Source organism: Poecilia mexicana, unplaced genomic scaffold (genome assembly GCF_051168715.1).
Source record: "Poecilia mexicana isolate PSO_F unplaced genomic scaffold, ASM5116871v1 scaffold_14, whole genome shotgun sequence".
In the NCBI taxonomy this organism is placed as follows: Eukaryota; Metazoa; Chordata; class Actinopteri; order Cyprinodontiformes; family Poeciliidae; genus Poecilia; species Poecilia mexicana.
Window position 1 is genome coordinate 9366377 of NW_028263383.1, and position 27335 is coordinate 9393711.

At 39.4% G+C, this 27335-nt stretch overlaps 3 protein-coding genes across 3 annotated transcripts in view; 1 reads left to right on the forward strand and 2 right to left on the reverse strand.

Annotated features, from left to right (window-relative positions):
* The window catches only part of LOC106917145 (phosphatidylinositol-binding clathrin assembly protein-like), a 28121-nt gene extending 13976 nt beyond the window's left edge, over positions 1-14145 (reverse strand). The window contains exons 1-2 of the mRNA XM_014985895.2: positions 14016-14145; positions 2785-2927 (exon numbers count right to left, since the gene is read on the reverse strand). Of these exons, the coding sequence (XP_014841381.2) occupies positions 2785-2927; positions 14016-14145 (273 nt within the window). The remainder of the gene's footprint in view (positions 1-2784; positions 2928-14015) is intronic.
* A 4231-nt stretch (positions 14146-18376) lies between these two features.
* On the reverse strand, positions 18377-21299 carry LOC106917143 (ras-related protein Rab-38-like). The gene is made up of 4 exons (XM_088012756.1): positions 20795-21299; positions 20294-20433; positions 19319-19456; positions 18377-18535 (listed from the first exon to the last, which is right to left on the reverse strand). Exons 1-4 carry the CDS (start codon positions 20994-20996, stop codon positions 18377-18379), a joined length of 639 nt encoding a protein of 212 aa, XP_087868882.1. The 5' UTR covers positions 20997-21299.
* Positions 21300-24190: 2891 nt separating this feature from the next.
* On the forward strand, positions 24191-26676 carry LOC106917142 (ras-related protein Rab-39B-like). The gene is made up of 3 exons (XM_014985887.2): positions 24191-24607; positions 25258-25528; positions 25776-26676. Exons 1-3 carry the CDS (start codon positions 24393-24395, stop codon positions 25929-25931), a joined length of 642 nt encoding a protein of 213 aa, XP_014841373.1. The 5' UTR covers positions 24191-24392; the 3' UTR covers positions 25932-26676.
* The last annotated feature ends 659 nt before the right edge of the window (positions 26677-27335 follow it).

Below are 27335 nucleotides of genomic sequence, written 5' to 3' on the forward strand. Positions count from 1 at the left end.
CCACCGGGACGCATGAGCAGACGTCATGAAAGAAGCATCTCTGTGCAAGTTTTAGTTTGGTTGAGTTTAATTCGAACAGAGTGAATATGTTTGTAATATATTCCTGAAGGATAAACTCATACAAACACATATCTTTCATATCAATTTTCAAAAAGTAAAAGAAAAAAATAATCTTTAGTAATATTTAAAATAAATAAATGAAAACAATTCTGGTGAGGAATAAATCAGGGCATTTCCGCAATTAAAATGACACACATGTAGCACACATGAAGATAATATTTGACATCTGCAAGCCCCAGAACTGGCCATGAACTGCCAATATGCCCAGTTCAGGCCAACAGAGAAAGTTTACCATGAAAACAGGCTGCAAGATGCTACAAGAAGTTTCCAAAACCCCAAACATGCATCCATGAAGCCTGCAGCAGGCACTGTACGGTTACATAGAGTCCATGTTTCCAGACCAGATCAATTCAGAGAGAGATAAAGGTCAGAGAGAGATATATTCTTTGGACAGATGAGTCTAAATTTGAACTATCTGATCAATAGTGGGGATGTTTAACATAAACCTAATAAATTACTGGAGGAATAAAAGAAGCCCACAGGTAGAAGAGTCACGTTTTGGGATGTCTGGCTGCAGGTCGGCTCGCTATCATGGAAGCCATCATGAATTCAGCGGAGATGTTTGAAAATGTTTAAGCTAAACTGGAACTGGACCCGGAACAGAACAATGACCAAAAACAGTCCAGTAAAACCACCAAGACCTGGTTAAAAACTAAGAAAGGAAAACCCTGAACCCAGTCAAAGTCCAGATCTTGATCCCTCCGAGATGCTTCTGGGAGTTGGAACAGAATCTGCAAACTTCTCAAATATATTATTAATAAAACATCTTATTAATAAGGTAAACATTTTATGAGGTATCCAAATTTCTTTCCCAACTGCACATGATGCTGTGGTTGGTTATTCTGGTGTGTCTTATCAACTATTAAATAAGTTTGCCTTATTTGAAGCCAATAGAAGTTTTCATAAAGCACAGCATCAATTTGTTAAAAATTGCAAACATTGTGGGAGTGGCATCTTTTTTGAATTTGTGTTTTTTTCATTTTTTATATGGAAACTTTATTATTAAAAAATCTACGGTGTCTAGAAAATGGCAGGTTGCTCTCTGACTGGCTAGCTGCACGTTGCTTGATTTTGACTCTTAGAAGCTTAGCTGACGTCCATCGGTACACACAAAAGGTAATTCTGTGTGTCACAGGAGAAATGACCCTCTTAAGCCTTTTTACCCTGGACAAAAGCCCACTTACCCTGTATTAACATGCGCTTACTCAGGCCTTTAAAAAGAGGTCCAGAAACAAAACTTCATAACATAAACTGCTTAAAACTGTCCAAAGTAACTGAAATGAATTAATTAACTCATTAAAGTCTGTTCCAGCAACCTTGATACTGTGTTTTTAATGTTGGAATTAAATTAAGAAATGTTTATTAGCTGCAAAAAATAGATTTGGTAGTTTTGATAGTAAAGCAACACTTCACTATCAAAACTGATTCATGTAACTTTCTTTCTCCCTTACAGAAGATCCTTTAACTTACCAGCAGTTTTAGCCACTCACACCATTCATCTTCCACTCCCCGGATTAATACAATTAATCTTACTTTCCTAAATCACATCTCTTCTATACAAAGCAATTTCATTGTAAGAAAGAAGGATAGCTGTCTGATTTTTAGTCTATAATCTTCAGTGATTTCTGTTTCTGCTAAGCCAGTCAAAGAAGCCACACTCAGACAGTTTAAGCAGCCCTTAAAACGTCCAAACCGTCAGGTCACTAAAAGCTCTGCTTTTAGAGAGTCACCACCCTGCCGCATGCTTTCTGTCTCATCTGATCTCAGCTGCTCATCATTCAGCGTGTTTGATGTTTTCCTCTTGTTCATCGTGTAGAACGAGCAGCAAAGCGAGGCGACTTATCAGGCCGGCCACCGAAATGTCAGCGGGAAGCTTCATCGGTCCGCGTCGGACACGAGGAAGGCGTCCCTCTGAGAGACGGAGAGAGAGAGAGCTACCTGCAGAGCAGCAAGTCAGGCTTTCTGAAGGAAGGTCAACAAGATACGATCTCATCCAAGAGCCTCAGCGAACGCACACAATGAATTAATGCAAACTTGCTTGATGAAAAGGACGTGTTCATTACTAACTGCCTTAATTACATCAACAAAATTTTACAACTTATGCAAACAGGTTATTGCATCTTGTTTTCTTTTGGTCTTCTGACATTTTTTTTGCTTTGTAGTCGAATTGAACAGGATATGTGTCACGTTAAAGGGGTAAAAAGTTTGAAAGCTATTTATCAAAGCTTAATGTTATGCATTATAAAAGTCTTACACGCAAAGACTCTTGATTACACTTTTGAGAGGGATTGAATTTGAAAGAAAATATGACTTCCACAGAATTTTCCCAAGAAAACATGTTGAGCCCCACCAAGTTTTTATGTTAAAATAATTTTAGAAGTTACAAAAATTGAGAGGTGTATCATCATTTGGAAATAATAGCTTGTGAAATAGGTTTCATTTTAAACCCTATTTAAAATGAACAAACCACGGTTAGTCTGGAGGGGGGCAAGTAAAGCCTGGTGGCCCGCCAGGCCTATTATATGCAGGGGGAAACCCTGTTCTATGAATTACACTTACAAAAGAATAAATTTTTGTTTAAAAATCATATACTGGAACTTTTTTTTTTAACTTTGAGAAGACAAGCTGCTGTTCTGAGCTCCTCGATCGCTATGTTTAGCTTACCTCACTGCCGTACATCATGAGGTGGTGTGTGGCGATGAGCGCTTTGAAAACCACAATCCAGCTGTTGCTCGTCGTGCGCTCCAGCAGCGTGTCTGCCAGATGGGGGATGCTGACGTTCAGCTCATTGGTGCAGTGGATCAGGTCTGAGGGACACAGAAATAAAAATGAGACAATCTACAGTAAATAAAAAAACAGTCTGAGTATGTAGAAAAATGGATGCAAAAATATTTTTCTAATGTAAAATTAAAATATCCAATCTTTAATTATCTATTGACTGAATGGAAAGAATCCTTTGATAAAAACATAAAATGAATGTCATCCAATTCTTGTTAAATAAATGCAATTATGTTCACAATTCAGTTTATCTGTAATGATCAGTGTCTAAATATTACTCCATACCTTGTTCCTTCAGATATGTAAAAGTGCATATAGACCCATTTCTTTTGCCAACTCTTCAAAATGAGAAAAAAAATCAAGAGAATACACCATTTAAATAAGACAAAACCATGTTGATGTTTGGATCACCAAATTTATATATGGACAGTTATGCTATATCTGAAAAATGTCTTCTCTGTCCTACCATCACAAACATAATCACAAGAAGTTTTGCTAACTCTACTGGGCGATGTGTGCTTTGATCATGCAGAAATTCATATTGAGCTTTTCAGCAACAAACATCTGAAGTGTTTCTGCTATTAAGCAGAACATAAAATGCAACATTAAGTTCTGCTTCAAAGTTCCTGGGAAGATTGTTATTGTCCATGGCCTCTTAAAAACTTTGAAGCACAAGGACACTAGAGGACAGAGTGCATAAGAAGGGGATAAGGATTCTGCAGGATCTCGAGATATTGTCCAAAATGGTCAAAGATCCCTTTCTCTGCTTCCCCCAACCATGTGGAATCACTTTTTTCAGGGTAAGATTGTCCCATAGTGATAAAATATGAAATAATTTGAATGGTGTTTTACCAGAAGTGCCAGTAAATGTGGAGAATGCTTTAAATTACTGTGAGTAAAAGCAGCGGCTATGAAAAAAAAACATAAATTTATATCTTTGGGGAGCCCTGAATCAATGGAATAAGGAGAGCCACTGAGATTCACATCGACTGCTGCATTCATTTTCTCCGACTCAATAACTGCACACAAATCTAATAACAAAGAAGAGTTTTAATAAGAGTAACTGTGTAGGCAGATGAATCAGAACAAAAAACACATTTTTCACAACCCCATTATGTAGCTGCACAGCTTTCCACCTATTCAGCTCAAATGTTTGTAGAGCAAGCCGCAAGATCTAATTTGTTCCGTTGCCAGACACATGTTTTAACAGATAGAGAGTAATGAATGAGAAATTTTCTCTGGAGGGTCCTTGTTAGTTTGGCTGAGATAAAATTCATCTGTCTGGGGTATAAATTTTTCACTTTAAGGATATGTGAAGCACATATCAACGAGGTAAGAGTGCCATGCTGTGCCGGTTTCCTATATTTAAAGGTTTAATAAACATCAGGAAATGTTGGAATAAAACTGGCTGAAGAGTGTGTTTGGAAAGTATTCACACCACTTGGACTATTTCAAGTTTAGTCACATTACAACAAAGAACGTCGATGCGTTTTATTTGGATTATAGACCAACAATTGTTGGAGAACATTAGTGAACAAACATCTTGAAGACCACAACAGAAAGGCTAGGAAGAAAGTAGTGGAGAAGTTCAGAGAAGGATTAGGTTGTAAAACAATGTCTCAGTCTCACAGAGCAGAGATGATGTGAAAAAGAAACGGCTCGTCTGGAAACAGAGAAGCAAGAGGCGCATGGTAACTCTGGAGGAGAGGCACAAATCCACATTTCAAGTAGGAGAAACTTTGGGCAGGATAACGATTGGTCATACAATCCACAAATCTGGCCTTTAAAGAACTGCAGCAAAAAAGAAAGCCACAACCGAAAGAAAGCAATCAGAAGTCCCATTTACAGGTTTCCATCAGGGAGAAAGAAAGTGTTCTGGTCAGATGAGACCAAAACTGCACTTTTTGGCCTTGATGCAAAATTCTTTGTAGCAGAAAACTAACACTGCACATCGCTCCCCATGCAGTACGACTGAATTCAAACTATTTTGCAAAGAATGGGCAGAGCTCAGTGTAAAACTGGTGGAGACATACTCAAAAAGATTTCCATCTGTAAATACAGCAGACGACGGTTATGTAAACTTTTAACTCAGGCAGGCTGAATACAAATCATGCCTCATTATTCAGATTTTTATTTGTAAATAAAATGTTGAAAACCATGTTCCCCTTTCTTCTCTTCTCACACTTACAGACTGCTGTGAGTTGGTTTGTCGTGAAACTTCAATAAAATCCTGCAAGGTAGCATTACGAACATATGAAAAACTTCAAGTGGTGCAAATACCTTTTCAAGGTGCTGTACAGATCATTTAAATTTTACTAGTCGACATAAAACTGGGTCAGGCTGCAGGAACTGTGGCCCAGATTCCTTATGGATTGCAGCAAACGAAGAATGCGTGGCATCTGTTAAAGCCCAGAGATTTACCGACTCCTTATAAAATGGCACAGGAGCATTTTGTGGCGTTACATATACAGATTTAGCTGCATGCCTATAAGTCAGCTAAATCATGTTGCTCTGATTTTCTGATATACACCAATAAAAAGACTATGGATTTCATTGACTTAGCTGTTTGTATTTCTGTGCATTTCGACATTAAATGATGATAAATGGATTGTAATTTGATGAGACTGTTGATTCTGTGTAAAGACATTTTACATCTTGTCTTGGATCAATTCTGCAAAAGCTTTAAAACTGAGTAAGATGAGACCAACTGATGAGCAGGTGGACGGGAATCAGCAGCAGAACCCGTTAGATACAAGTAAATGCGTAACCTAAACTATAGTTACACATACATGTAAAAAAAAAATACCACATCCAAAACATGGAGGTAATGAATTAGTTGCCTGGAGGAAACAACAGTCCCAAGAGGAGAGATTTTGCTGAGTTATTGAGAAAATGTCAAATTGTTTCACAAGCAAACTGAGGTCATCGAGGATGTTTGACACTGACAGCTGTCTTAGAGTCTTCTTCATCCCAGGATGCAAAACATTCCTTGAAGAAACACACAAATGATAATCCACCTCAGGAGATGCCATTTAGCTTTTTAGCCCAGTTATCAGTGTGAAACCCTCCACACGAATCACACACTCAATAAGAAATAATAATAAAACATTAATTTTTGCTTTGTTGACACATTTGTGTTTGACTGCTGTAAGAAAAATGAAGTCAGTCTGTGCATGACACTCACTGTGCTGCATACATGCCATGATATTTGTCTGTTTAAAGGGCAAATATTAGTCAAAGGTCTGCACGCCTTCAGCGTCTGGAAGAATTCATAAAAAACAAATATGTCTTTAATACACAGCTCCGGAAAAAAGTAAGAGACCACTTAAAGCAGGGGTCACCAAAATCAGTACAACTTGCAATTAGGTGAAGGCCGGTCTTAGAAACCTTAGAAGATTCTTGTCAACGGTGGGGGGGGGGAGAGGAGGAGGAGGCTGTTCTGTCTTAGAAACTGTCGGGGGGGGGCGGGGGGGGGGAGCGCGACGACACATTCGCGCTTTTAGATAAATTTTTACCCAGAATGCAAATGGAAAAAACCGTGAGTGAAACGGTGACTGGGACTGACTAGTATATATACCATTGCGGGAAAGTTAGTTTCACATCTGCTCAAGCCCCCTGGTGGTTGGAGAAAAATCCACATATAAACCAGAAAATACAATATATGAAAAAAAAAAAAACACTGAATGCTCTCTGGTATGAGGAGGCGGGCCGGATCCGGCATTGTTCAGGGGGCCGGACCAAATGACGTGGCAGGCCGGATCCGGCCCGCGGGCCGTCGTTTGGGGACCCCTGACTTAAAGTGATCAGTTTCTCTGGTTTTACTTTTCATGATTCAGTAAAATGAACATCGCTCTTTTATTCTATGAACTGCTGACAACATGCCAAGCAAAAACTTTGTATTTATTTGCAAAAAAATGAGAAATGTTCTATGTTTACAGTAATGAAGCTGTGTGTATGTTGGAAAGCTTCACCCACTCCTGATTACTGCTTGACTTGTGGAATCATGAAATTCCTTAAACAACCTGTTTGACAACACGACGTAGAATAAATAATCTCAAAAATCTCACCATCCATGAATTATGACCTTCAGTTCAAGCATATGTTGTGATGCACCAAGACACAACAGCAAGTCCACCTCTAAGCTCTGAACAATCTAAAATCAGTACAACTTGCAATTAGGTGAAGGGAGTAAATATTTATTTCTGCTCAAAGCCAAGTTAGTTTGAATGGCGTTTTCCTCTTAAAAACAGTTTTTATAATTAGGTGGAAATGGTTTTGTGTGCATGGAAACATCTGGTATCTGTTTTCGCTCATATCGTACTTTTCATGCTAAAGCAGACAGCTGTTTTCTGCTCTGAAGCCCTGATGCACAACCTGACCGGTCTCACAGAGACAAAGTTGACAACTAGCCGCTGAAGCGAGGAGATAGCTGCTGACACACCACTTATTTCCCCAGGGGGGGTTGATCCAGGCTGAAATCAGAGTAAGGAGCGTGAAATCTCCAGGTATCCAGAAAGGCAATTTACTTTCAGGGTTTATTTAGCAACTTTTCTGCAGAAATTTTCAAACTGAAATGTTTATTTGAAAGCTTGCTATGATTCCATTCTGTCTATACTGTTCAGTGGTTCTTCTGGCAGATATTTTCATACATGATAAAAAAAAATCAGAAGGGATTTAACCACCGATATGTGGCAGTGCAAACAGCCAGAGGGAAGCAGTATTGATCCTATGGTGGCCAACTGTTAGTACTGATAACCCACAGCGCACATTGGAAATCATATAAATCGAAAACTTGATTAAAAATGGCTTGGATGTTATCAGTGTCAGACGGTTGTGTCTTTTCAAAATTCAGGACATGTTTAATGCTCTTTAAGATAAAATAGAAGGCCTTGGTCTGTGAAGGATTTCTGCTCATAAAGAGACTTACTGTAAAAAGCCATAAAACTTTATTCAGTCTGCTTTAAGACCTTGGCTTTAGATGGAATGAAGAAATATTGAGGGTACGAAATCTACTGAAAAGATGAGGTCATTAAAATGACACACAGATGTGGGAGTAAGTGGAGCCAATTTAGGCACCCTTGGCTGCCTGTGAGGCGAAGTGGCGTCATCGACGGCGCTTTTGTTCTTCTCTGTGATTTTTTTAGCAATCGGGTTCAAAGAATGGAAAAAAGAAAAGGCAGTCCTCACCTTTTCAAACCAGATGTCCGAAACGTGTCGAAATAGTAACATAATCTCACACTGAAAATTGTTGAAAAATACAAATTATAGTTTGAGTATTTTTATTTATTATGGAAAATGTCCTACATTAAATCATAACTATCGCTTCCTCTAAGGTTGCTACCACTGCTGTTAATGCTTTATAACCCGTTATTACACATCAGGCAGCCTTTATTCTTTTCCTGTAACACTTTAAAGCAGTCTGGGGACTGGAGGAACGTGGATCTGTCTGCCTGGTAAGCGCAGCTGTGTAGGTTTGGTCAGACTGTTTTGGATCATCATGCTGCTTAAATGACCTATTTCAAATTTCTAATGGATTTTTATTAAAAACATCCTGATATTTTACAAATCTCATGATGTCATGCTCTCTAAAAAGGAGCATAGGATCTTCGGCCCACAGCATTATAGGTTCTCTACCGTACCTAACGGTAAGCAAGGGCTACTTTCTGTTACAGAAAAAAAAAATCCAACATTAGGATTTTTTTAATATTACAAATATAATAACTATTAACACTCAACAATACATATAAAACAGATTTTTTGAAATTTTGTCATAAAGTTCTAAAAATATTTTCATTTATTTATACTTTGGGGGTTTTTTAGCCACTCTTCAAAATGGGAAAGACAAGAGAACATGCCACTCAGGTAGAGCTGTACCTGCAGCTGTGGCCATGAAAGAAAATCTCATTCTCAACCTTCATATTTAGTATGATCATGTACCAAACTGTACTCAGGTTTAGAAGGATGCATTAGACAAATATTCAAATATAACCCCGGATTTTTATTTTCATTTTTATGAGGCTTCTGTCCTTCCAGCTCTAAGGTCTATTCTACACATTCGTTTTGTCTCACTTTCTGCTCTCATTCCTGCCAAGAGCTTTTCTGGGCTGTTCCATTACAAAGTGTTGCTTTTTAGAACCTTGTTTACCAGGTAGTTCAGGGAAAAGAGGAAAAAAAAACAAGAATGCAGTGATGGCTGCACAAAGAGAGCGTGGATATGGTGTAAGTGAAAATGAGGGGCTGACGTTGCTCTCATATGACTCATCAGTTTCCTCCAAAGAAGTTTTGTTGGGTCTTTATTCACTCAGTCACCAAGGTCCCCTCAGACAGCCGCAGGTTCAGAACCACTGACCTCCTCATCACGAATACATTTCCCGATGCCTTGAACATTTCACGCTCTGCATGCTACACCCTGCCTTATACAAGAGAGGCCCTCCAGCTGAAATAGAAAGTATCTCACAGAACAAAACAGCTAAACAAGTAAGCTGGGGCAGATTAATGGAACAAGGAGCAGAGTTTCCTTTCAGTACAATAAAAAGTCTCATGTATGCTTTCTTTGTGGACCGTTCTAGGTGAAACTATTTTGTCCTTGAGAGCAGTTACATACAATCCATTGTTGAAACTATACAAGCTTTGCTTTAATTTTCTGAATACTCCCACTCATGACAGGCACTGAAGTGGGCAGCCTTCTACAAATTAATATCGGCACAGCTACCGAGTGCTTGAAGATTTGCCAGAAATAAATCTAATTACTCGAGGCACTGCGTCTGATATTTTTCAGAGTTTATATCAATGCTTTATTTGAAGTCGTCTGTTGAATTAAATTCATGTAATCAAAGCACAAAGCAGAAATCTTCAGCTTCTACCCACAAAACAACCACCTCCCCAAAAAACACACAGTCCACTTAAAACCTTCTTAATTAGTTTGTGCGAGGCAGTGATTAAATCAAACAATCAGTAATTACTTATTGTTGCACCAGTGCTTTTTGATGATTTTCAGTCAGTCTAATGAGTTTTTGTTTTTCTTTGTTTGTTTTTTGAATTTAAATAGGGGCAAAGTAATACAGATGTCAGAACGCCCGGTGGCAAACCTCCCTAAAGGGACCCATAATTCCCAGTGTCTCTGCTGTGGACATGACTGAGTAATGCGCTGCCAGAGTTGCCGGCTGACTGGCTGGGCATGCAGCTGGATGACTGACTCGCAGGCTGTTTGGCTACTTGCCTCGTGGTGTCTCTCCGGCTGATTTATCCACATTTTCCTCCAGATTAGCCATCTCACTCTTTTTGTTCATTTTCTGTCTTTTTTTTCAGTCTGTCCGACCCTCAGCTGCGTTGATTGGATGTGCTCTCTATCAATTATGTCAAGTGATTGTAAAAAAAAGAAAAAAAAAGAAAAAGAAAACTTGAAAAGGCCACCTAACCTAATTACAATCACTGGTAAAATGTACATGCAGGGGAAACCCTGTGCAGGTACAGTCAATCAGGCAATCTATGTGCAGTGGGTGACGTGGCTTTCTGCCCAGGGCGCCATGGCCTGCAGGGCACCAAAAAACAAAAAAGCAAAAAAAAAAAAAAAAAAAAAAGTATAATTTGTATCATTTATTCACTGCCAACTCAATCAGAACAGGCCCCCCTCCTGTGGTGTAAATAAGGCTGAACACAAAGACTGGCTGATGATGCTGAAGTTTCTATCTGATTGTATCTTTTGTTTCAGCGCTAAATCAAAAGGCTTTTCTGGGGGTTTTTTAGGAGTTTTGGTTGTTTTTGATCTTCTCTGGTTCAACATCATATAAAGACTGGTAAAACCTCAGAGACGTTTAGACTGACAGGGCTGTGAAAAGCACTACAGTTGTGGTCAAAAGTTTACATACACTTGTAAAAAAACATAATGTTATGGCTGTCTTGAGTTTTCAATAAGTTCTACAACTCTTATTTTTCTGTGATAGAGTGATCGGAACACATACATGTTTGTCACAAAAAACAGTCATAAAATTTGGTTCTTTCATAAATTTATTATGGGTCTGCTGAAAATGTCACCAAATCTGCTGGGTCAAAAATATAGATACAGCAACATTAGTATTTGGTTACATGTCCCTTGGCCATTTTCACGGCAACTAGGCGCTTTTGGTAGCCATCCACAAGCTCCTGGCAAGCTTCAGGTCGAATGTTTGACCACTCTTCTTGACAGAATTGGTGCAGTTCAGCTAAATGTGATGGTTTTCTTGCATGAACCTGTTTCTTTAGCACTGTCCACATGTTCTCAATGGGGTTTAAGTCAGGACTTTGGGAAGGCCATTCTAAAACCTTAATTCTAGCCTGGTTTAGCCATTCCTTTACCACTTTTGATGTGTGTTTTGGGTCATTGTCTTGTTGGAACACCCAACTGCGCCCAAGACCCAACCTTCGGGCTGATGGTTTTAAGTTTTCCTGCAGAATTTGGAGGTAATCCTCCTTCTTCATTATCCCATTTACTTTCTGCAAAGAACCAGTTCCACTGGCAGCAAAACATCCCCAGAGCATAATACTACCACCACCATGCTTGACAGTAGGCATGGTGTTCCTGGGATTAAAGGCCTCACCTTTTCTCCTCCAAACATATTGCTGGGTGTTGTGGCCAAACAGCTCAATTTTTGTTTCGTCTGACCAGAGAACTTTCCTCCAGAAGGTTTTATCTTTGTCCATGTGATCAGCAGCAAACTTCAGCCGAGTCTTAAGGTGCCTTTTCTGGAGCAAGGGCTTCTTTCTTGCACGGCAGCCTCTCAGTCCATGGCGATGTAAAACACGCTTGACTGTGGAGACTGACACCTGTGTTCCATCAGCTTCCAAATCCTTGCAGACCTGCTTCTTGGTGATTCTTGGTTGACTCTTGACCATCCTGACCAATCTCCTCTCGGCAGCATGTGATAGCTTGCGTTTTCTTCCTGATCGTGGCAGTGACACAACTGTTCCATGCACTTTATACTTGCGTATAATTGTCTGCACAGTTGCTCTTGGGACCTGTAGCTGCTTTGAAATGGCTCCAAGTGACTTCCCTGACTTGTTCAAGTCAATAATTCGCTTTTTCAGATCCACACTGAGTTCCTTTGACTTTCCCATTGTAGCTTTTGTAGCTGAGTCTAATCACTGGGTCAAATGGGCTCATGAGAAGTCAACAGCTGTAGTCAATCAGAATCACTTACAAGAAGTGAAGAGGCCATGACATGAAGCTAATTTGATTGACACAACTCGCTACATCACCAAAATTGACAAATTTTGTTGCTGTATCTATATTTTTGACCCAGCAGATTTGGTGACATTTTCAGCAGACCCATAATAAATTTATGAAAGAACCAAATTTTATGACTGTTTTTTGTGACAAACATGTATGTGTTCCGATCACTCTATCACAGAAAAATAAGAGTTGTAGAACTTATTGAAAACTCAAGACAGCCATAACATTATGTTTTTTTACAAGTGTATGTAAACTTTTGACCACAACTGTATATGTAGAGTACGCATGGTTGATATACAGTAAAACTCTTGGAAAACACTAAGATATTACAGTATTTACACAGAAAATGAGGTCTAACTACTTTGATTTTTTTAATGAAAACAGAAAAGCAAACTAAAAAAGCTGCTAAAATATATTCAACACGTTTTTATTGTTTTATTTTGACACCTAAATTTGTGCTTTTTGCTTAGAATACAACTCTATCTATCTATCTATCTATCTATCTATCTATCTATCTATCTATCTATCTATCTATCTATCTATCTATCTATCTATCTATCTATCTATCTATCTATCTATCTATCTATCTATCTATCTATCTATCTATCTATCTATCTGTCTATCTATCTATCTATCTGGTTTATTAATTATTTGTTAATCATTCCTAATAGCCATATTTTAAAGTGTAAAGTATGTTAACTAAGCTGTTGACACTATAAACTGTGACTATGCAGCTATTACATGGGGCACTGGTCACTTTTAACTTCACTCTCACCCTTTAAATAATGCACAACAAGTCCATAATAATCCATTATGAGACGTTCATAGCTTATTTAATAACTGGTTAACTATTTATTAGTCATGTATAAACAGAATCCTTTGTAGTTCTAAATGTTTCTGATTAATAATGTGTTATAGCTCAGTATTAATGGTTTATGATTAATAGCTTCATTATATGGTTTATGAACAATTTCCAAGCCATTTATAAAAGCAGTTGCATTGTAAAATCATAAGACGATCCCAATAAAGGGCTTGTAAAACCATGAACTGATATATATTCAGCTTTTGTGAAGAACTATTGAGCAGTTTTTAAAAAGCTACAGGAAATTTTTAGTATTGATAAAATATTGATCATTGATTGTCCTCTATTCCACAATATTAACAGTTTATAAAGTATTCAGAGATTCATTAAAAACAAATTTATTACCTATACATTACCCATTTTATAAGGGAAGTCACTATATTTTAGCTAAGTTTCATAATATAAATCTCGTGTTTTTATTTTAAGGTAATAAACAATCGATATTTCTGTTTTCTGACGCCTTTTTTATAACCAACAGACAGAAGTGAAGCTATTGTGGGTCCAGGACTGACAGCAGGACATTCATTAATGATGAAACCCCAGAGGACGCGACAGTGAACTTGAATGCGCGGTTGTGGAAATGAAGAGGAAGATGTTTGGTGATGCTGCACGATAATGCACATTATGTACTGAAGCGTCTCCAGGGGAATGTAGCCTAGTGCTGCATGCACGCTGCTGCTGCTGCTGATAGTGGCGTTAATAATGGATAGGCCCACAATATAAAGCGGCTGGTTGCAATGTGATTAGCCCATTCCAGAGTGGCCTATTTCCCCAGAATGACATGCCCAGATAGTGCCCTGCTCCCTCGCCCCTTTATTTAAATCTTGCGCTGATGATGCTCAGGCTCATTGTTGCGTGCGCGCTTTTGCCCCCCGCACATCCCAGACGCATATACTTATTTCTAATAAAAACAGGTTGCAAACATAACCCGGCCGGATGCTATTTGTACAGGCTGTCCTTTGTGAGAGAGCGAGAGAGAAAAGGTGCATGCAGGCTATTCTATGAGCTACAGCAGCTAGGAGCAGTGATGGCATGCTTTCAACCTACAGTCAAGGTGTTTCTTCTTGGGTCCGCTGACTTCATGCGTCGTGGCCTTGCAGACGGCTTTGCTGATGGCAGAGCCGGTCATGCTGTGCTGCGCGGCGGCGATCCGGTCCGTCAAAGACTGTCCCGACATGTTACAGTGGAGGAGGAGGAAGAGGAGGAGGTGGTGGCGGAGGTGGTGGTGGTGGTGATGGTGGTGGTCGTGTCCGGGTGGGGGGAGCTGGGGAGGACGATCAAAATGTCTTTAGTGGTAGGGAGGAGGGTAGTGCCCTCTGTGAGAGTCAGGAGGAAGAGGAGGAGGAGGAGGAGGAGGAGGAGGAGAAGGAGGAGGAGAGAAGCAGCAGAGTACACCGACGAGGATCCGGTGGGAGAATTCATGCGGCGGCCAAAAAAATCATGTAGAAAATGACAATCACATTCAGGCAAAACGACGAATGTAGGTAGAAATCTGCATAAAGAGCTTGCTGGCATGCAGTGTAGCCAGCGCACAGTGAGCGATCCCTGAAATAGATGCTGCCCAAAGGCTGGGATGCCGGTGGCAGGGTGCGTCCGTGCCAACGCCGAATCCGAAATGTCCCTAATCTAAAAACGGACGGTGACTAGTAGTAAAATCTGCGTTGCATCCGCTGTGAGCGACGAAACGACACGAAACAGCATTGTCCTTTCCTTCCCAGCAGTCTCCCTCTTCTTGACCCGGTTTCTCCTCCAGAATCAAAGCGATCCGAGCGCAAACACCTCTCTGATGCCCACAACACCCCGCGCTGGCTGCACCAACCTCAGCCTCTTTCAGTCTGCGCACTAAAAAAGGGGGGAGTATTTCTCTCTTAAAGGTTACCGATAGGCCAATTCTTATCTCCCCCCCTCTCAATTATTATTATGTCAGTCAAACTTGTGTGTAAAATGGCAGCACGTGAATCAGGTGACGGAGAGGAGGGCGATTGGGCAACTTCTCGGGTCTGGGGAGGGCGTCTTAAAGCAGAACCCAGTGGATGAGGCAATTATCTGCTGTGGTCACCTTGCTGAGCACTGATGCCTCAAGACAAATCCAAACACGAAGACCCACCTTTATTGTTAAGGAGCTTCTGTCTCTTTAATTTGTGATACTATATTTATGCCAACATATACCCTGTTATCATTAGATTAACCAGTTGTTTTAATTTTTTTTTACAATGTGTGTCCTTCAACTAGCAGCTTGATTTGATGGTGTATGGAAATTCAAAGACATCATTCGAAGGAGAATTTCTCTTTGTTGCAATTCATTCTGGTTAGCTGGTATTTTCCAGTTTGCATGACTGAAACTGTAAAACGGAGTCATGCTAAGATCAGTGTGGAGCGCTGCAGAGTGATTCCCTTCAGAGAAGTTACACCTGGCCGGTCTCAGTCTCAGACCAGAACTCGACCAAAGATGTACTCTTTGTTTTTCCCTCAGACAGAAAGTACCGGCACGTTGTTTCTGTATTTTGTCTGTTTTCTAGGTAGAGATGTTGGCACAGCTGTGGTTAGGAAAGTACTTCCAGCAGTTATTCTGTGTTTACTACATCATTTTAAAGGAGGAAACCATTGACAGAGATATTGCTTCAAATAAATTAGTGTATTTATTTGTCTTTCTCATAGAAAGTACTCCTTGCTCAGTGCTTCTGTCTCCTTTCTGTCCACTCAACCGTTCTTTGTTGATTGTGGTAGATGGCTGCTTCTACTGAGCCACATTCCTTTTATTCCTGCAAAAATTAAGCCTTCCCCTTGTTGCCACTTGCATGAAAGGAGAGGTGATTGCTGCAAAGTCAACAACATAATGCTGTCTACTGGACTTGGTTAGATAAATAACTTGCAAAGTTAAAGTAATATCTAAATATGTTTTTGTATATTAGAACATCAAGTGGATTAACTCATCTGAGTATTTCATCAAAAGGTTCAAATCAAAACATGAATTTGTAAATTGTGATATGATTTTTTGTAGGTTTTGCTCAGCTCAACTCTTGTATGTTAAGTTAAAGGACCAGTGCTTACGCTAGTATATGAGAGAAGTTAGATGTTCACATCCTGTCCTCCATGAACGCCTAGTTGGGTAAAACATATGTGTGTGTTTTTAATAAAAGAGAAGATCTCACTCTTCGTTTTGTCTGGCATGAAATTGGTTTGGGTGAGTCTCAACCCTAGTCTGAGTTGGAATCCCTTCAGCATAATTATGTTTTCTCACTTCAGCCTTTTTGTCGCTGAGGCTCAAAGGCCCTTAATATCTTCTGACCACAGGAACGAAGCCCCGTTAAAACCATGCAATTAAACAATATTTTTTCATCTTTGTTCATCATAAAAGTTTAATTTAGCATGCACGCCCTCCAAGGTCTCTTGGGTTTTCTTCATGCCATTAGTTATAAAAATTAATTGTTTTTTTTCCAGGTGTTTAATTACCTATTGATCTTGGAGGTGTTTTTTATGTCTAGGATTGACAATAATTAAATATATATGGTTGCGGACGATCTTTAAGCTCTCATACTTTATCTTGTTTTGTGAGATTTTATTGAAGAATCTTGTGATTTATGAAGAGATCCTAAAAACACAACAGACACAAAAACAAGAATAATTTGTCTTTGGCATGTCCACAAAGAATAGAGACACACATTTGTAATTTTACAAATTGATCCAGGAGCTCGTTACCAGCTGTGAAGTAAAATCCAACGCAACATGTAATAGAAAACCCAGAATTTTAAATAACACTCAAAAGACGCTGGCACAAAAGCAGACAGGTTCTCTTTGCTGATTTTAAAGAAAGAGAGAAAGAAAAGACTCAGATTTGGGAAGATATTGATTTTGTGGTTGTAAACAATAACTTACAACAACAATGGTGCAACAGTCTGACAGCAAGTCAGCTCTGGCATAGTTTGCTTTTATGTCTGCAGCAAAAACTCGTCTCTCCAAGGGTGTTTGTATTTTCTTTGGACTGGAGATGCCACTAACTAGACACAGAAACCACAATTACTTCTATTTCTATTTTGACCTTAGGGGATTGTTGTAATTTTTTCTCTGCAGAATAGAAGAACACAAGGAACCATTCAAGCAGCTGATAATTGTTTCTAATGTTGCACACAGTATTGCAGCTTCATAGAGAGAAAAGGCTGTCCTGCAGAAGGTCCTGCTGGGACAAGATATTTGTCTTTGTCAAGATAAGCAGAGACTGCAGCATTGAGATAATTGGGACACATTCAGATCTCAAAAGCACAAAATATATGACTGAGAAATTCTTAATTAATTGTTTTTCTTCTCAGAAGCAGTTACAATAGGTAGATAGGTTAAAATGTTCCTGATTGGACATTTTTACCTCAACAGATTAAAGTTAGTTTATAAATGCCTTCCTCCTGAGCCTTAGGTCTGCTGCAGGGTGTGGTGAACCTGCTGCAGCCGTTACACCTGGCTGCAGTCATCTAACCACACGTGATCAGACGTTTCCGGGTTGAATCAAGTAACTGTGGCTCTGTGGGTAGAGTAGTCATCTTGCAATTGGAAGGTTATATAGGTTCGATTCCAGCTTCCTCCTGCCATGTGTCAATCTGCCCTTGGGCAAGGCCCTTAACCCCAAATTGCCAACCTATCGATGTGTGAATGTGACTCTAAAATAAAGTGCTTTGAGTGGTCAAAATGACTGGAAAAGTACTATATAAGCTCTATGGAAGAGGATTGGGGCCACTGGAAAAAAAAATAAAACAGTTCTGACTTTAATCTTAGAATTCTGAGAAAAAAAAAGTCAGTATTATGAGATTAAAGTCAGATTTTTTTTTCTTTTTTCCAGTGGCCCTAATCCTCTTCCGTAAAATTCAGTCCAATTACCATTTCACAACTGTCCTCCACAGAGGTCTGGATTTTTTTCTCCAAAGAATTTTGCAGAAGTGCCTGGTTGCAAAACGTTCAGAGAAGGTAATTATTTGAAATAATCACTTTTTCATTTTTCTAGATGGTTAAACATAAAAATGCATATTTGTATATTAGGCTTCTTTTTATTTTCAGGGACACAGAAATCTAAAACACAAAATGGCATGACTCCGCTTCATGACCAAGCTGACATTTATTGTGTTAATTGCAGAAACCGATACAAACATTCAAACCATGAACTCACATTGCCTGTGATTCGTGGCTCACAAACTAAATATAAGGTCAATCTTTCTGAGAATGTTCACATTTCATGTGTTTTTCTAGTTAGTTAAATAACAAAAAATAAAACCATAAAAAACAAAACTCTTGCTTTTTGTGCTCCACTTTATATACTCCACTATACTGGAGTGTGAGCACAGCTTTAAATAATGTTATTACTTCTACATGTAACTTATAAAAGGAACTTTTCTTTCAGATCTTTTGTCCCTGATGTAATGTGATTATTTTAAACATGAAGAACAGTTTTCAGGACTCCTGGCGGTGCTGGCGTATCCCGGCAGGAGGACGGAGGACGGCTCTCGCTCTGACACTGAGCTCTCCTCGTTGTTCATGATGTGCTCCACCAAACAGCGCGCTGCCTCGTCGATGTTTCTGTTTTCCTGATGGTCAGAGCACACAAGCATTTCTAAAGAAATGTTCTTTGCAACTTATTTTGCATCTTGAATGCTACAAAACAATTTTTCCCCCTGGATTTAGTAACACCATAAATTGGATTTTAGAGGATTTTAGAGGTTCAAAGAAAAGTATCTGGTGAATTTGCAGTTAGGTTTCTGTGAATTCAGAATAAAATGTGTAGATTTTTGAAACCTGGATGTGTTACATTTTGGTCTTGTGCTACTGAAAAGTCAAAAATGTTTTTTCCAGCTGTTTGAGAGCACACACAGCCCAAAATTATTTGTCAGTGACATTATGGTGTTTTAACAGTGAAGTGTCTTCTTAACAACGACCATCAGCTGTGATGTCTTTCAGTCAGGTTTCCGTGCTCAGCTCAGGATCCTGCTGTGAACCTGCAGTGGATGTTTCTGTCCTGATCTCACTGAGCTGTCTGAAGAGTTTACGGATTCTTCAACTGAAATGTTTTCTCTGACTTTTACTCTGATGTAATTCTTTAGACACATTTAGCCAGAAAGGGAGAAAAACAGAAGTCTGGACTTCACGCTACACTTTCTTCAGTTTCTCTCTTAAAAACAAAGAAAATAATGTGTTTCAAGCAAATCTTTTGATTTTATAGTCAGCTGTTGTTGCCTTTTACTATTTATCCTAAGTATTTTTCCTTTGGTAATCTGCTTTCAAATGTAGTTAATAGCACTAGTGCACTTCTGCATTAAAAATCAGCAGCATGGGTCTGGATGCTGTTGTTCTGGTTTTCAAAGTGATGTTACCTTTGCAGAAGTCTCAAACCAGCCCACAAACCCGTTCTCCCTGCAGAAGAAGTCCAGTTTGGGCAGCTGACACGATATTTGGTCTGACTTGTTGGCAAGCAGAACAGCAGGAACTGGTCTCCCATGGTTCAGGGTCACCTGAGGAAAGATGAATTGAACCTCACGTTATAGCTGCATCATCTGCTATTTTATATCCAAAAATTTAACGAGAACAAAGTCAAAGTCAAGCCCAAAAATACTCATAAACCTGTATGAGTGTTTTTTTAGATTTTTACAACCAACCAATTGTAATTGTAAATCTCAGCAGACAAAGATGACATGCAGAGTTTCACAAGGCTCCACCTTCAGGCCACTTTTATTCAAGGCTTGCCTGCGCCCCCTAGCGTAGATTATGAGATATTACAACATTTCTTACCACACGTATTTTGTCATCTCTTGACCAAAGTCCACTACAAATCTAAAGCTTTTTAATTAAAAAATGCTTTCCAGTGAGGGGATTTGACCATATCACAGCATTGATACAGCACTGGTAAAGGTTTTAAATGACAAACAGCTTAAAAGCAATGCATCTAAAACTTCTGTGTTGGTCTTACTGAATCTTAAGAGTGTCATAGTTGGCTATAAAACACTAATTGGTTGACTGGAAAAGTGTGTGAATGTCTTGTTCAGTGGAAAACTAGTTCAAATCTTTATCACCGGATCAGCTTTACTTTGCATAAATTAGCAATTATACATCTGATTCCTCAAGGCTCCATTTTCAGTCCATTTTATTCAACATCTAGTACAGAAAGTTATTTCTATGCTGATTTCTGTATCACTGCATGATCACATTCAATTACATTCACAGATTTATTGTTTCCATAGCATCTGAATTACCAGGAAAGGTCTCTGTTTTTGTAGGGTTACAGATTGAGAGAGACAGAGTGATCAGAAAAGGACACAAAATCCCTAATCCTAAATCTGAGTTTGTCTCACCTTAGAGTCCAGGTCATCCTTCCACCTCAGCACAGCCTCAAACGTGGAGGCCCTCGTCACATCAAACACCACCAGTGCTCCCACCGCCTCCCTGTAGTAGACACGGGTCATGTTCCCGTACCGCTCCTGTCCTGGGACAAAAGAACAGCACATCAACTCCACAAATATCTGAATGTGTGTGTGTGAGAGCGAGCCCATTTATTTTACGGTAGCTGCCGTCATGTGATTGACATTATTGATCATGGGATCACTTCAGTCACAGTCAGACACAAGATCTACATTCCACGAGGAGGTATCAAGTACAGGGAGGCTCTGTGGCATGCAGAGGGCAGCCTGACTCACTGGGGAAGTATTTTTTATTGTTCCAATTTCTGACACAGTCACAAACACAACAGCCACGTTAAAGTACTTTCAAGTTTGTAAGTACTTGCTCTTAAATTATTATTTTTTAAAATATCAGCTCAAAAGATTGCTGTTTTTCTTGTCTTGGTGTACAAAGCTGAGGCAGACCTGCTATGTCCCACAGCTGCAGCCGGATCACGGTGTCACTGTCCCACTGCAGAACTTTCAGCGCGAAGTCAACCCCGATGGTGGCTCTGTAGTGCTGGGAGAAGATCTGATGAACGTACCGCTTGATGATAGAAGTTTTCCCGACACCAAGATCCCCGACAACCAGGACTTTGAAAAGAAGCTCCTGCTGCATGCCTGCAGCTCGGCAAAAACGACAAAAAATGTAAAAAATAAAATAAAATAAAGGGGTAAATAAATAAATACACAGTATGATGTTGAAAAACTTGATATTGGTGACAACAAAGTCATGGAAAGTTGTTTTTGTTTCTGTGAAATTACGAACAAAACATCACATCAATTCGGTCTGCAGGAAAAACGGCGTTGACGGTCTGAGCCGATCATTTTAAGGCTAACCTATTATAACAGTTTGAACGCGTGTCTAACAGCCGAATAGGACGAGATGATGGTGCATTTAAGAGCTGCTCGTAAATCTAGGCATCAACCACATTCTTTTCTCCAATCTTTCGATATAACAATTATTAGGGGAAATAATACTTATATTTGAAATTCTAACATCTACACCAAGGTGTGGCTCGATTGGTCAAGTTATAAGCCTATGTTATGTCAAAGGATTTATTTAAAACGTTCTTCTTTTACGTTTTTAAGCCTAAAATATGAAATATTTTTTTTGCATGGATTTTGTGTCCCTGTTTGTGCATTACGACATTCTATGCCTACAGTACCTGAATACATCGTCTGCTTTGTTGACAAAATACGAGCTAGGTTACATCAGTCCACAAATAAAGCGCTGCAGTTTGCGGCAAACAGGCCGTCACATTATATTTTGAGTCCGTGTCTAACATCTGTCTTAGTGAGAGTAAATGGTTACTTCAAGTACTGCTTGGAAATATCGCTTTCAGCCTCCTCACTTTTCTTTCCTGAAAGCGTCACGATTAAGTAAATCTAAACTGTTTTTAGTAGTTTTGTACATATCATTTCATCATGTCATAAAAACGGAAGCTATTTAATTGTAGAAATTGAGTGAATTTTCATAAATGTTCTGGAGACGTTCCACTTCATTCTCTGTTATCAATCCGTCACGTATAACACCAAAAGTAATAGTAAAACCCTACAGTTGCGACACCAACACACGGTGCAAACCGTTCAAATAGGAATCAACAGAAAATATACACTCTTTTAAAGTAGGAATGTGTGCTTTTTTTGTGTGTGTGCAAAAAGCTTAAAGATTAATTATCCGGTTACGTTTGATTTTACATTGGGCTTCAGTATGTAAAACTAAGTTGCAAAAGCCGGTAGTTATCTAAACATCATTCTTTGCACGCAGTGATAAAGTTAAATACAACTGTGTACCTCACGCCATCTGTTTCTCCAGGGCATGAATGCAGCAGTTTGATAGTTTGTCGCTGCGCTGTTGTCGGTGTAGTTACGGTACTGGTGCTGATGAGGGCGAGGAAGAGGTGTTTGTGCGTGATGCTGCTGCCGCTGCTGCTGGTGGTGGTGCTGTGTCCTGCTGCCATTTCGGATGATCACACGGAAATATCAGCATCTCCCATCACTAGCTTCACTAGCCGCTCTGCGCGCTGAGCAGCTATATCCTGCACCTTTGAAACCGTGATCTGGACGGATTCATGTGTTGCGTCTTTTGCGGGTTATTCCTGTAAGAAGCTGCATCATAGCTACCGAAAGCCTCAGGGGTCATTTTCAGAAGACACAATCATCAACATGGAGCTTGTTTTTCACTGCTGCTGAGCTCAGAACCAAGGTAGGCCATCTTCAGGTATTCATGTATAATCTTAAATATGTAGAATAAAAATACTCCTGGGATGATTTAGGGGAGGCCTAATGGATAAAACAGCTTTGTTTACCTTTTAGGAATCTGGGCAACAACATGTTATATTCTGCATGTATTTCTTCACTGAAAGCATACATGACTTGCTCCAACGCCTCACTGAGTGTTATTGCTCCCTACCAGCTACTCTATAATCCACATGGGGGCTGACTACACCACTGTTTATTGAGTTGGAGAGGAGCGCCCTCCCCCTCACTCTTATCTCCTCAAATTAGATCACCCCACTGTGAATCACTTGCACAGGGCTGAGATGATTTGAGCTTATTATAATATTGTTATGAACCAAAAATTGTAATATAATTGACACATACAGGGGCTCAACTGATTTATTTCATGCTTTTTAAACAGATGCACTGTTTAAAATAAGAAATTAGATTGTTGTTACTTTTAGAACCATTTACTTTGGTATTTTTAGAGCTTTGCAAAGATGTTAGTGTTCATTGAACATTTCTATATTTTTTTAGATTGCAGCTTTTAACATATTTACACAATTTTTTTGTTTATCCTTTTTTTTGCAAACTAACTCAAATTTTGCCAAGGTTTGAAGAAGACTGTCCTGTTTTCAATACGATCTAGACTTTGAATTTGATGGAGCCGTTCCAACACATAAATATGCTCTGATCTGCACCATTCCTCTTTAACTCTGGCAGGAATGTCATTATCCTGTGGGAAGGTGAACATCCTCTCCAGTTTGCAGCAGAGTTTCTTCCAGGATTGTATTACATCTAGCTCCTTCCATCTTCATATCACCTCCACATCTTTCTCTGTTCCTGCTGAAGAAGTGTACCCTCAGCATGATACTGCCTCCACCATATCTGACTGTAGGGACGGTGCTTTAACCCAAAAATAAAGTTTTGCATGTATGTCTGAAAGTTCAATTTTGGTCTTCTCTCAATAAATGATGTATGACAAACTATAAGCTGGACATCTTAAGGCTTTCTTTTCTCCACTTTCCCATAAAGGTGAAATTTGTGTAGTTCACAACTTATAGTTGTTCTGTCAACATCTGTATTTTTCACCTGAGTTGTGCAGCTCCTCCAGTGTTATCATGGGTATCTTGGTTGTTTCACTGATCATCTTTCAGTATGAACTGCTGTCTTGATGTTTTCAGGTGTGCCAGGCTTTTTTCATGTTCAGATGTTTCGTTCAACAGTATTCTGTGAGATGTTCGGATTGTTGCTGCAAAAGCATCTTGACGGAAACACTTTTCATCCTGAGCTTTTATCATGTTGTTCTGCAATGTTTTCTAATGAACAGAATAGATTTATACGTCAACATTAATAAAACACAGTTGATTTATAGCAATAAGGTGATTTCGAAAGGCAGGTGGCTACAGTGGATTTTATTTTTGGACGTCAGAGTAAAGAAGGCAGAATACCAAAACACAATGTGGCTTTTAAGATTTTTATTTTTAAAACATTTCAAAGGTCATGTTTCCATTTTTTCTTCTGCTTCAGTTGGTATACTACATAAAACCTAAAATAAAACATTAAAATGTCGATAGTGTAACAAAAAGTAGTATAAGTGGAATGACTATGAGAAATTGTGCAAAGGAGTGTTTATGGAAATGTACAAGCTAAACCAATTAACTGATCAGAAAAAAATAAACAATTTAAAGTTAATTTTATTAGTGTGAGATTTAGCCTCTCTCTTCCGTTTAACGCTCGGTGAAAAACCTTCTGACATCTTTCTCTGCGACAGATTAAACTCACATGAGTCATGGAGACAATATGGCTTTACCAGTTCCGTCTGATCGTCATCGGAGACTCCACAGTGGGCAAGTCATGTCTGATCCGGAGGTTCACAGAGGGCCGCTTCGCCCAGGTATCAGACCCCACTGTGGGTGTGGACTTCTTCTCTCGCCTGGTGGAGATCGAGCCGGGAAAAAGGATCAAACTTCAGATCTGGGACACTGCAGGACAAGAGAGGTTCAGGTAGAGACAATATGTTACTCACCGCTTCAAGTTTCTCTTTTTGTCAGCCTCATAATATATAAACAAGACTGGACAAATTTTACTGCCTGCTCATTTTTTCTCTTCATCCCATTTGTTATTTCATGTTTTTATTGTTCCTTGCAGGCCCAGTGTTCAGCTCCTGTCTAGTTTGCCACATTAGTTTTGCTCTTGTATTATATTCCCTTAATTCCAAAATTGATTTAATTTTGCAGAGCCTGTTTGTTTTCTAATTCTCATTGGATTATCTCTTTGTTTCATGCTTACTGTAATGTGAAACAAGTTAGAAAACACAGATTCAGTTATGAAGAAGAAAGAACAGAAGAAAGACTGTTCTTACTGTTTCAGATTTCTGACTCGGCCCAGGACTTTCCACGTCTTGATTCTCACCCAGTTCTTGATGGATTTGAAGGATCCAGTTCAGATTATTTCCCTTAACACTACATGCAGTGGAATTCATTTTATCCCCTTATTTTCTATTAACCAGAACTTCTTTTTGTTGCTCTATTTCAGATAATACCAGTAAAATTCAACGCGATTTTTGGTTGTAGTGGGATAAAATGTGGGAACAATTAAAAGCCTTCAGCATGTTAACTACAAACTGATTAATCCCATGTTTTTCTCCTGTCCAGGTCCATTACCAGAGCCTACTACCGTAACTCAGTGGGCGGCCTTTTGCTCTTTGACATCACGAACCGCCGCTCCTTCCAGAACGTCCATAACTGGCTGGAGGAGGCGCGAAGTCACGTCCAGCCGCACAGCATCGTCTTCCTGCTCGTCGGCCACAAGTGTGACCTAGAGGCCCAGCGGCAGGTGACCCAGCATGAGGCGGAGAAGCTGGCAGGGGCCTATGGGATGCGTTATGTGGAGACTTCGGCACGGGATGCTATTAATGTGGAGAAGGTCTGAATATACAGCAATGTTTAAAAGTATCTGCACCGTCAGAAATGTCTCCTGTTTTGGCTTTATTGTTTCAGATAGTCAAGCAAATTGCAAATACAAAATACAGTTTTCAAGCTAGAATTTGATTTATTAAGGCACTTGGTTCTATGTTGGAAGTAGTCGTCCAATGCATTCCAACTAACCAAATTTGTTGGAAGTTAAGCTAAATTTAATTTAATTCTGACTGAAGATGTTTTTTATTCTTCAGGCGTTTGTAGATCTGACAAGGGAAATCTTTGAGCTGGTCCGAAGTGGGGACATCCAGATCCAAGATGGCTGGGAAGGAGTAAAAAGCGGATTTGTTCCCAACATGGTCCATTCCTCCGAAGAAGTCACCAAAGGGAGTCGGCAGTGTTTCTGCTGATGGCTGCAGCACCCGAGCTGGAAGGTGGTATAAATAAAACCTCACCAGACTGAAGTTCTCTGCTGCTGCTGTTGCTTTAAGGCCAGATTTTTGGGACTGTTACTCACTTTACTCCTACATGTACGGCACTGTTAAACCATCCGTTTAAAGCTACGCTCAGATTCCCAACAGGTGTAGAAGCACAAGAAGCATCCTGACCCCTCACCTTTCTGTCTGCATGTATCCGTGTGTCTGTAGCTTTTAGCAACACTGCAGCCACTTTTGGCCTTTTTCTCAAGTGATAACTCCTGTGGCTGGTTACGTTGAAACCAGAGACTCTTACTGCCAGTCTGGTGTCCATCTGCTCATGTATCCACAAGAAATTAGTCCGGATGGAAGACTGAGGCTCACCACACCACTAAACATTAGAAGAAAACGTTGTTACTGTCCAAGTGGACACCTGTGCCATGAATATGACTTGCTGTGTACATGGAGAGAAGGTGCAGGACAACAGAAGCAATGAATCAAGCCAGTAGTTGGGATTTTCCCATTGGTTTGCCTCTAACAGCTGAAGGGAATAGTTGGTCAGAAGGAAAATCTTCTGTAGCTGCTCACTGACTGCCTTTAACAACAGGAGGTTATTAACAGGACAATTTTCTTACTTGTGTTTCAGATTGGTCTAACGATAAGAGTGTATGCATTTGTGTGGTAGTTTCATGTTGTGCATCTGTTCAGTTTATAAAATATACCCATCAATCCCTGTGGATCCTTTCTATGTGCTGTGATTTTTTAAAAGTTTGAACTTTTTTTCCTTTGTAGAAAAAAAAGGTATTGAAAATGTTACATAGGTCAAGACCAAATTTAGCCTGAACAAAGAAAGTCAAGCTTGGTTGATCCTGTTTGATCAACCCTAACCACCTTTCAATCCACAGACCTCTTTCTGTCTGCTTCATGAAACACATTTAATGCTTAGCCGTCCATTAGGCCGTCAACAAGCAAGTTAATTAATTGAGTTTCAAACAAACAAAGATAAGATTAACCTCTATTACAGGGAGAAATGTTGGTCAGAGGTGAGTTCAAATTGTAAAATGCTCATTATATAATACAAGAATACATAAACTAATTGATTATGATGTTTAAAAAAAAAAACATTTTTTCAATTTGCTGCTTTTAGTAGGTAAAAGTGACCTACTAAATACGTTATACTTTTTATACAAATACTTTATATTTGGATCTAGATTTGAGCATTTGATTGAATCCCAGTCAAGGCACTGGTTTCAGATTCTTTCACTCTTTTAACAAAACTCTGGTCTGCAGTCAAGAAAATCAACTTTCTGTATGTTTTATTCTCAGGCATTTAACTGGAGCTGCATTGAAATATATTATATATTCAATTATCAAGGAGTCTTATCAAAATAGAAGTGT

Excerpts from the sequence above, each read along its gene's own strand:
- LOC106917143 (XM_088012756.1), bottom strand. The coding sequence starts at position 20,996 with ATGCAGCAGGAGCTTCTTTTCAAAGTCCTGGTTGTCGGGGATCTTGGT. Across the intron at positions 19,457-20,293 it reads AGGATGACCTGGACTCTAAG|GTGACCCTGAACCATGGGAG; the intron begins GTGAGACAAACT and ends ATCTTTCCTCAG. Across the intron at positions 18,536-19,318 it reads GGTTTGAGACTTCTGCAAAG|GAAAACAGAAACATCGACGA; the intron begins GTAACATCACTT and ends TCTGACCATCAG.
- LOC106917142 (XM_014985887.2), top strand. The coding sequence starts at position 24,393 with ATGGAGACAATATGGCTTTACCAGTTCCGTCTGATCGTCATCGGAGAC. Across the intron at positions 24,608-25,257 it reads GCAGGACAAGAGAGGTTCAG|GTCCATTACCAGAGCCTACT; the intron begins GTAGAGACAATA and ends TCTCCTGTCCAG. Across the intron at positions 25,529-25,775 it reads ATGCTATTAATGTGGAGAAG|GCGTTTGTAGATCTGACAAG; the intron begins GTCTGAATATAC and ends TTTATTCTTCAG.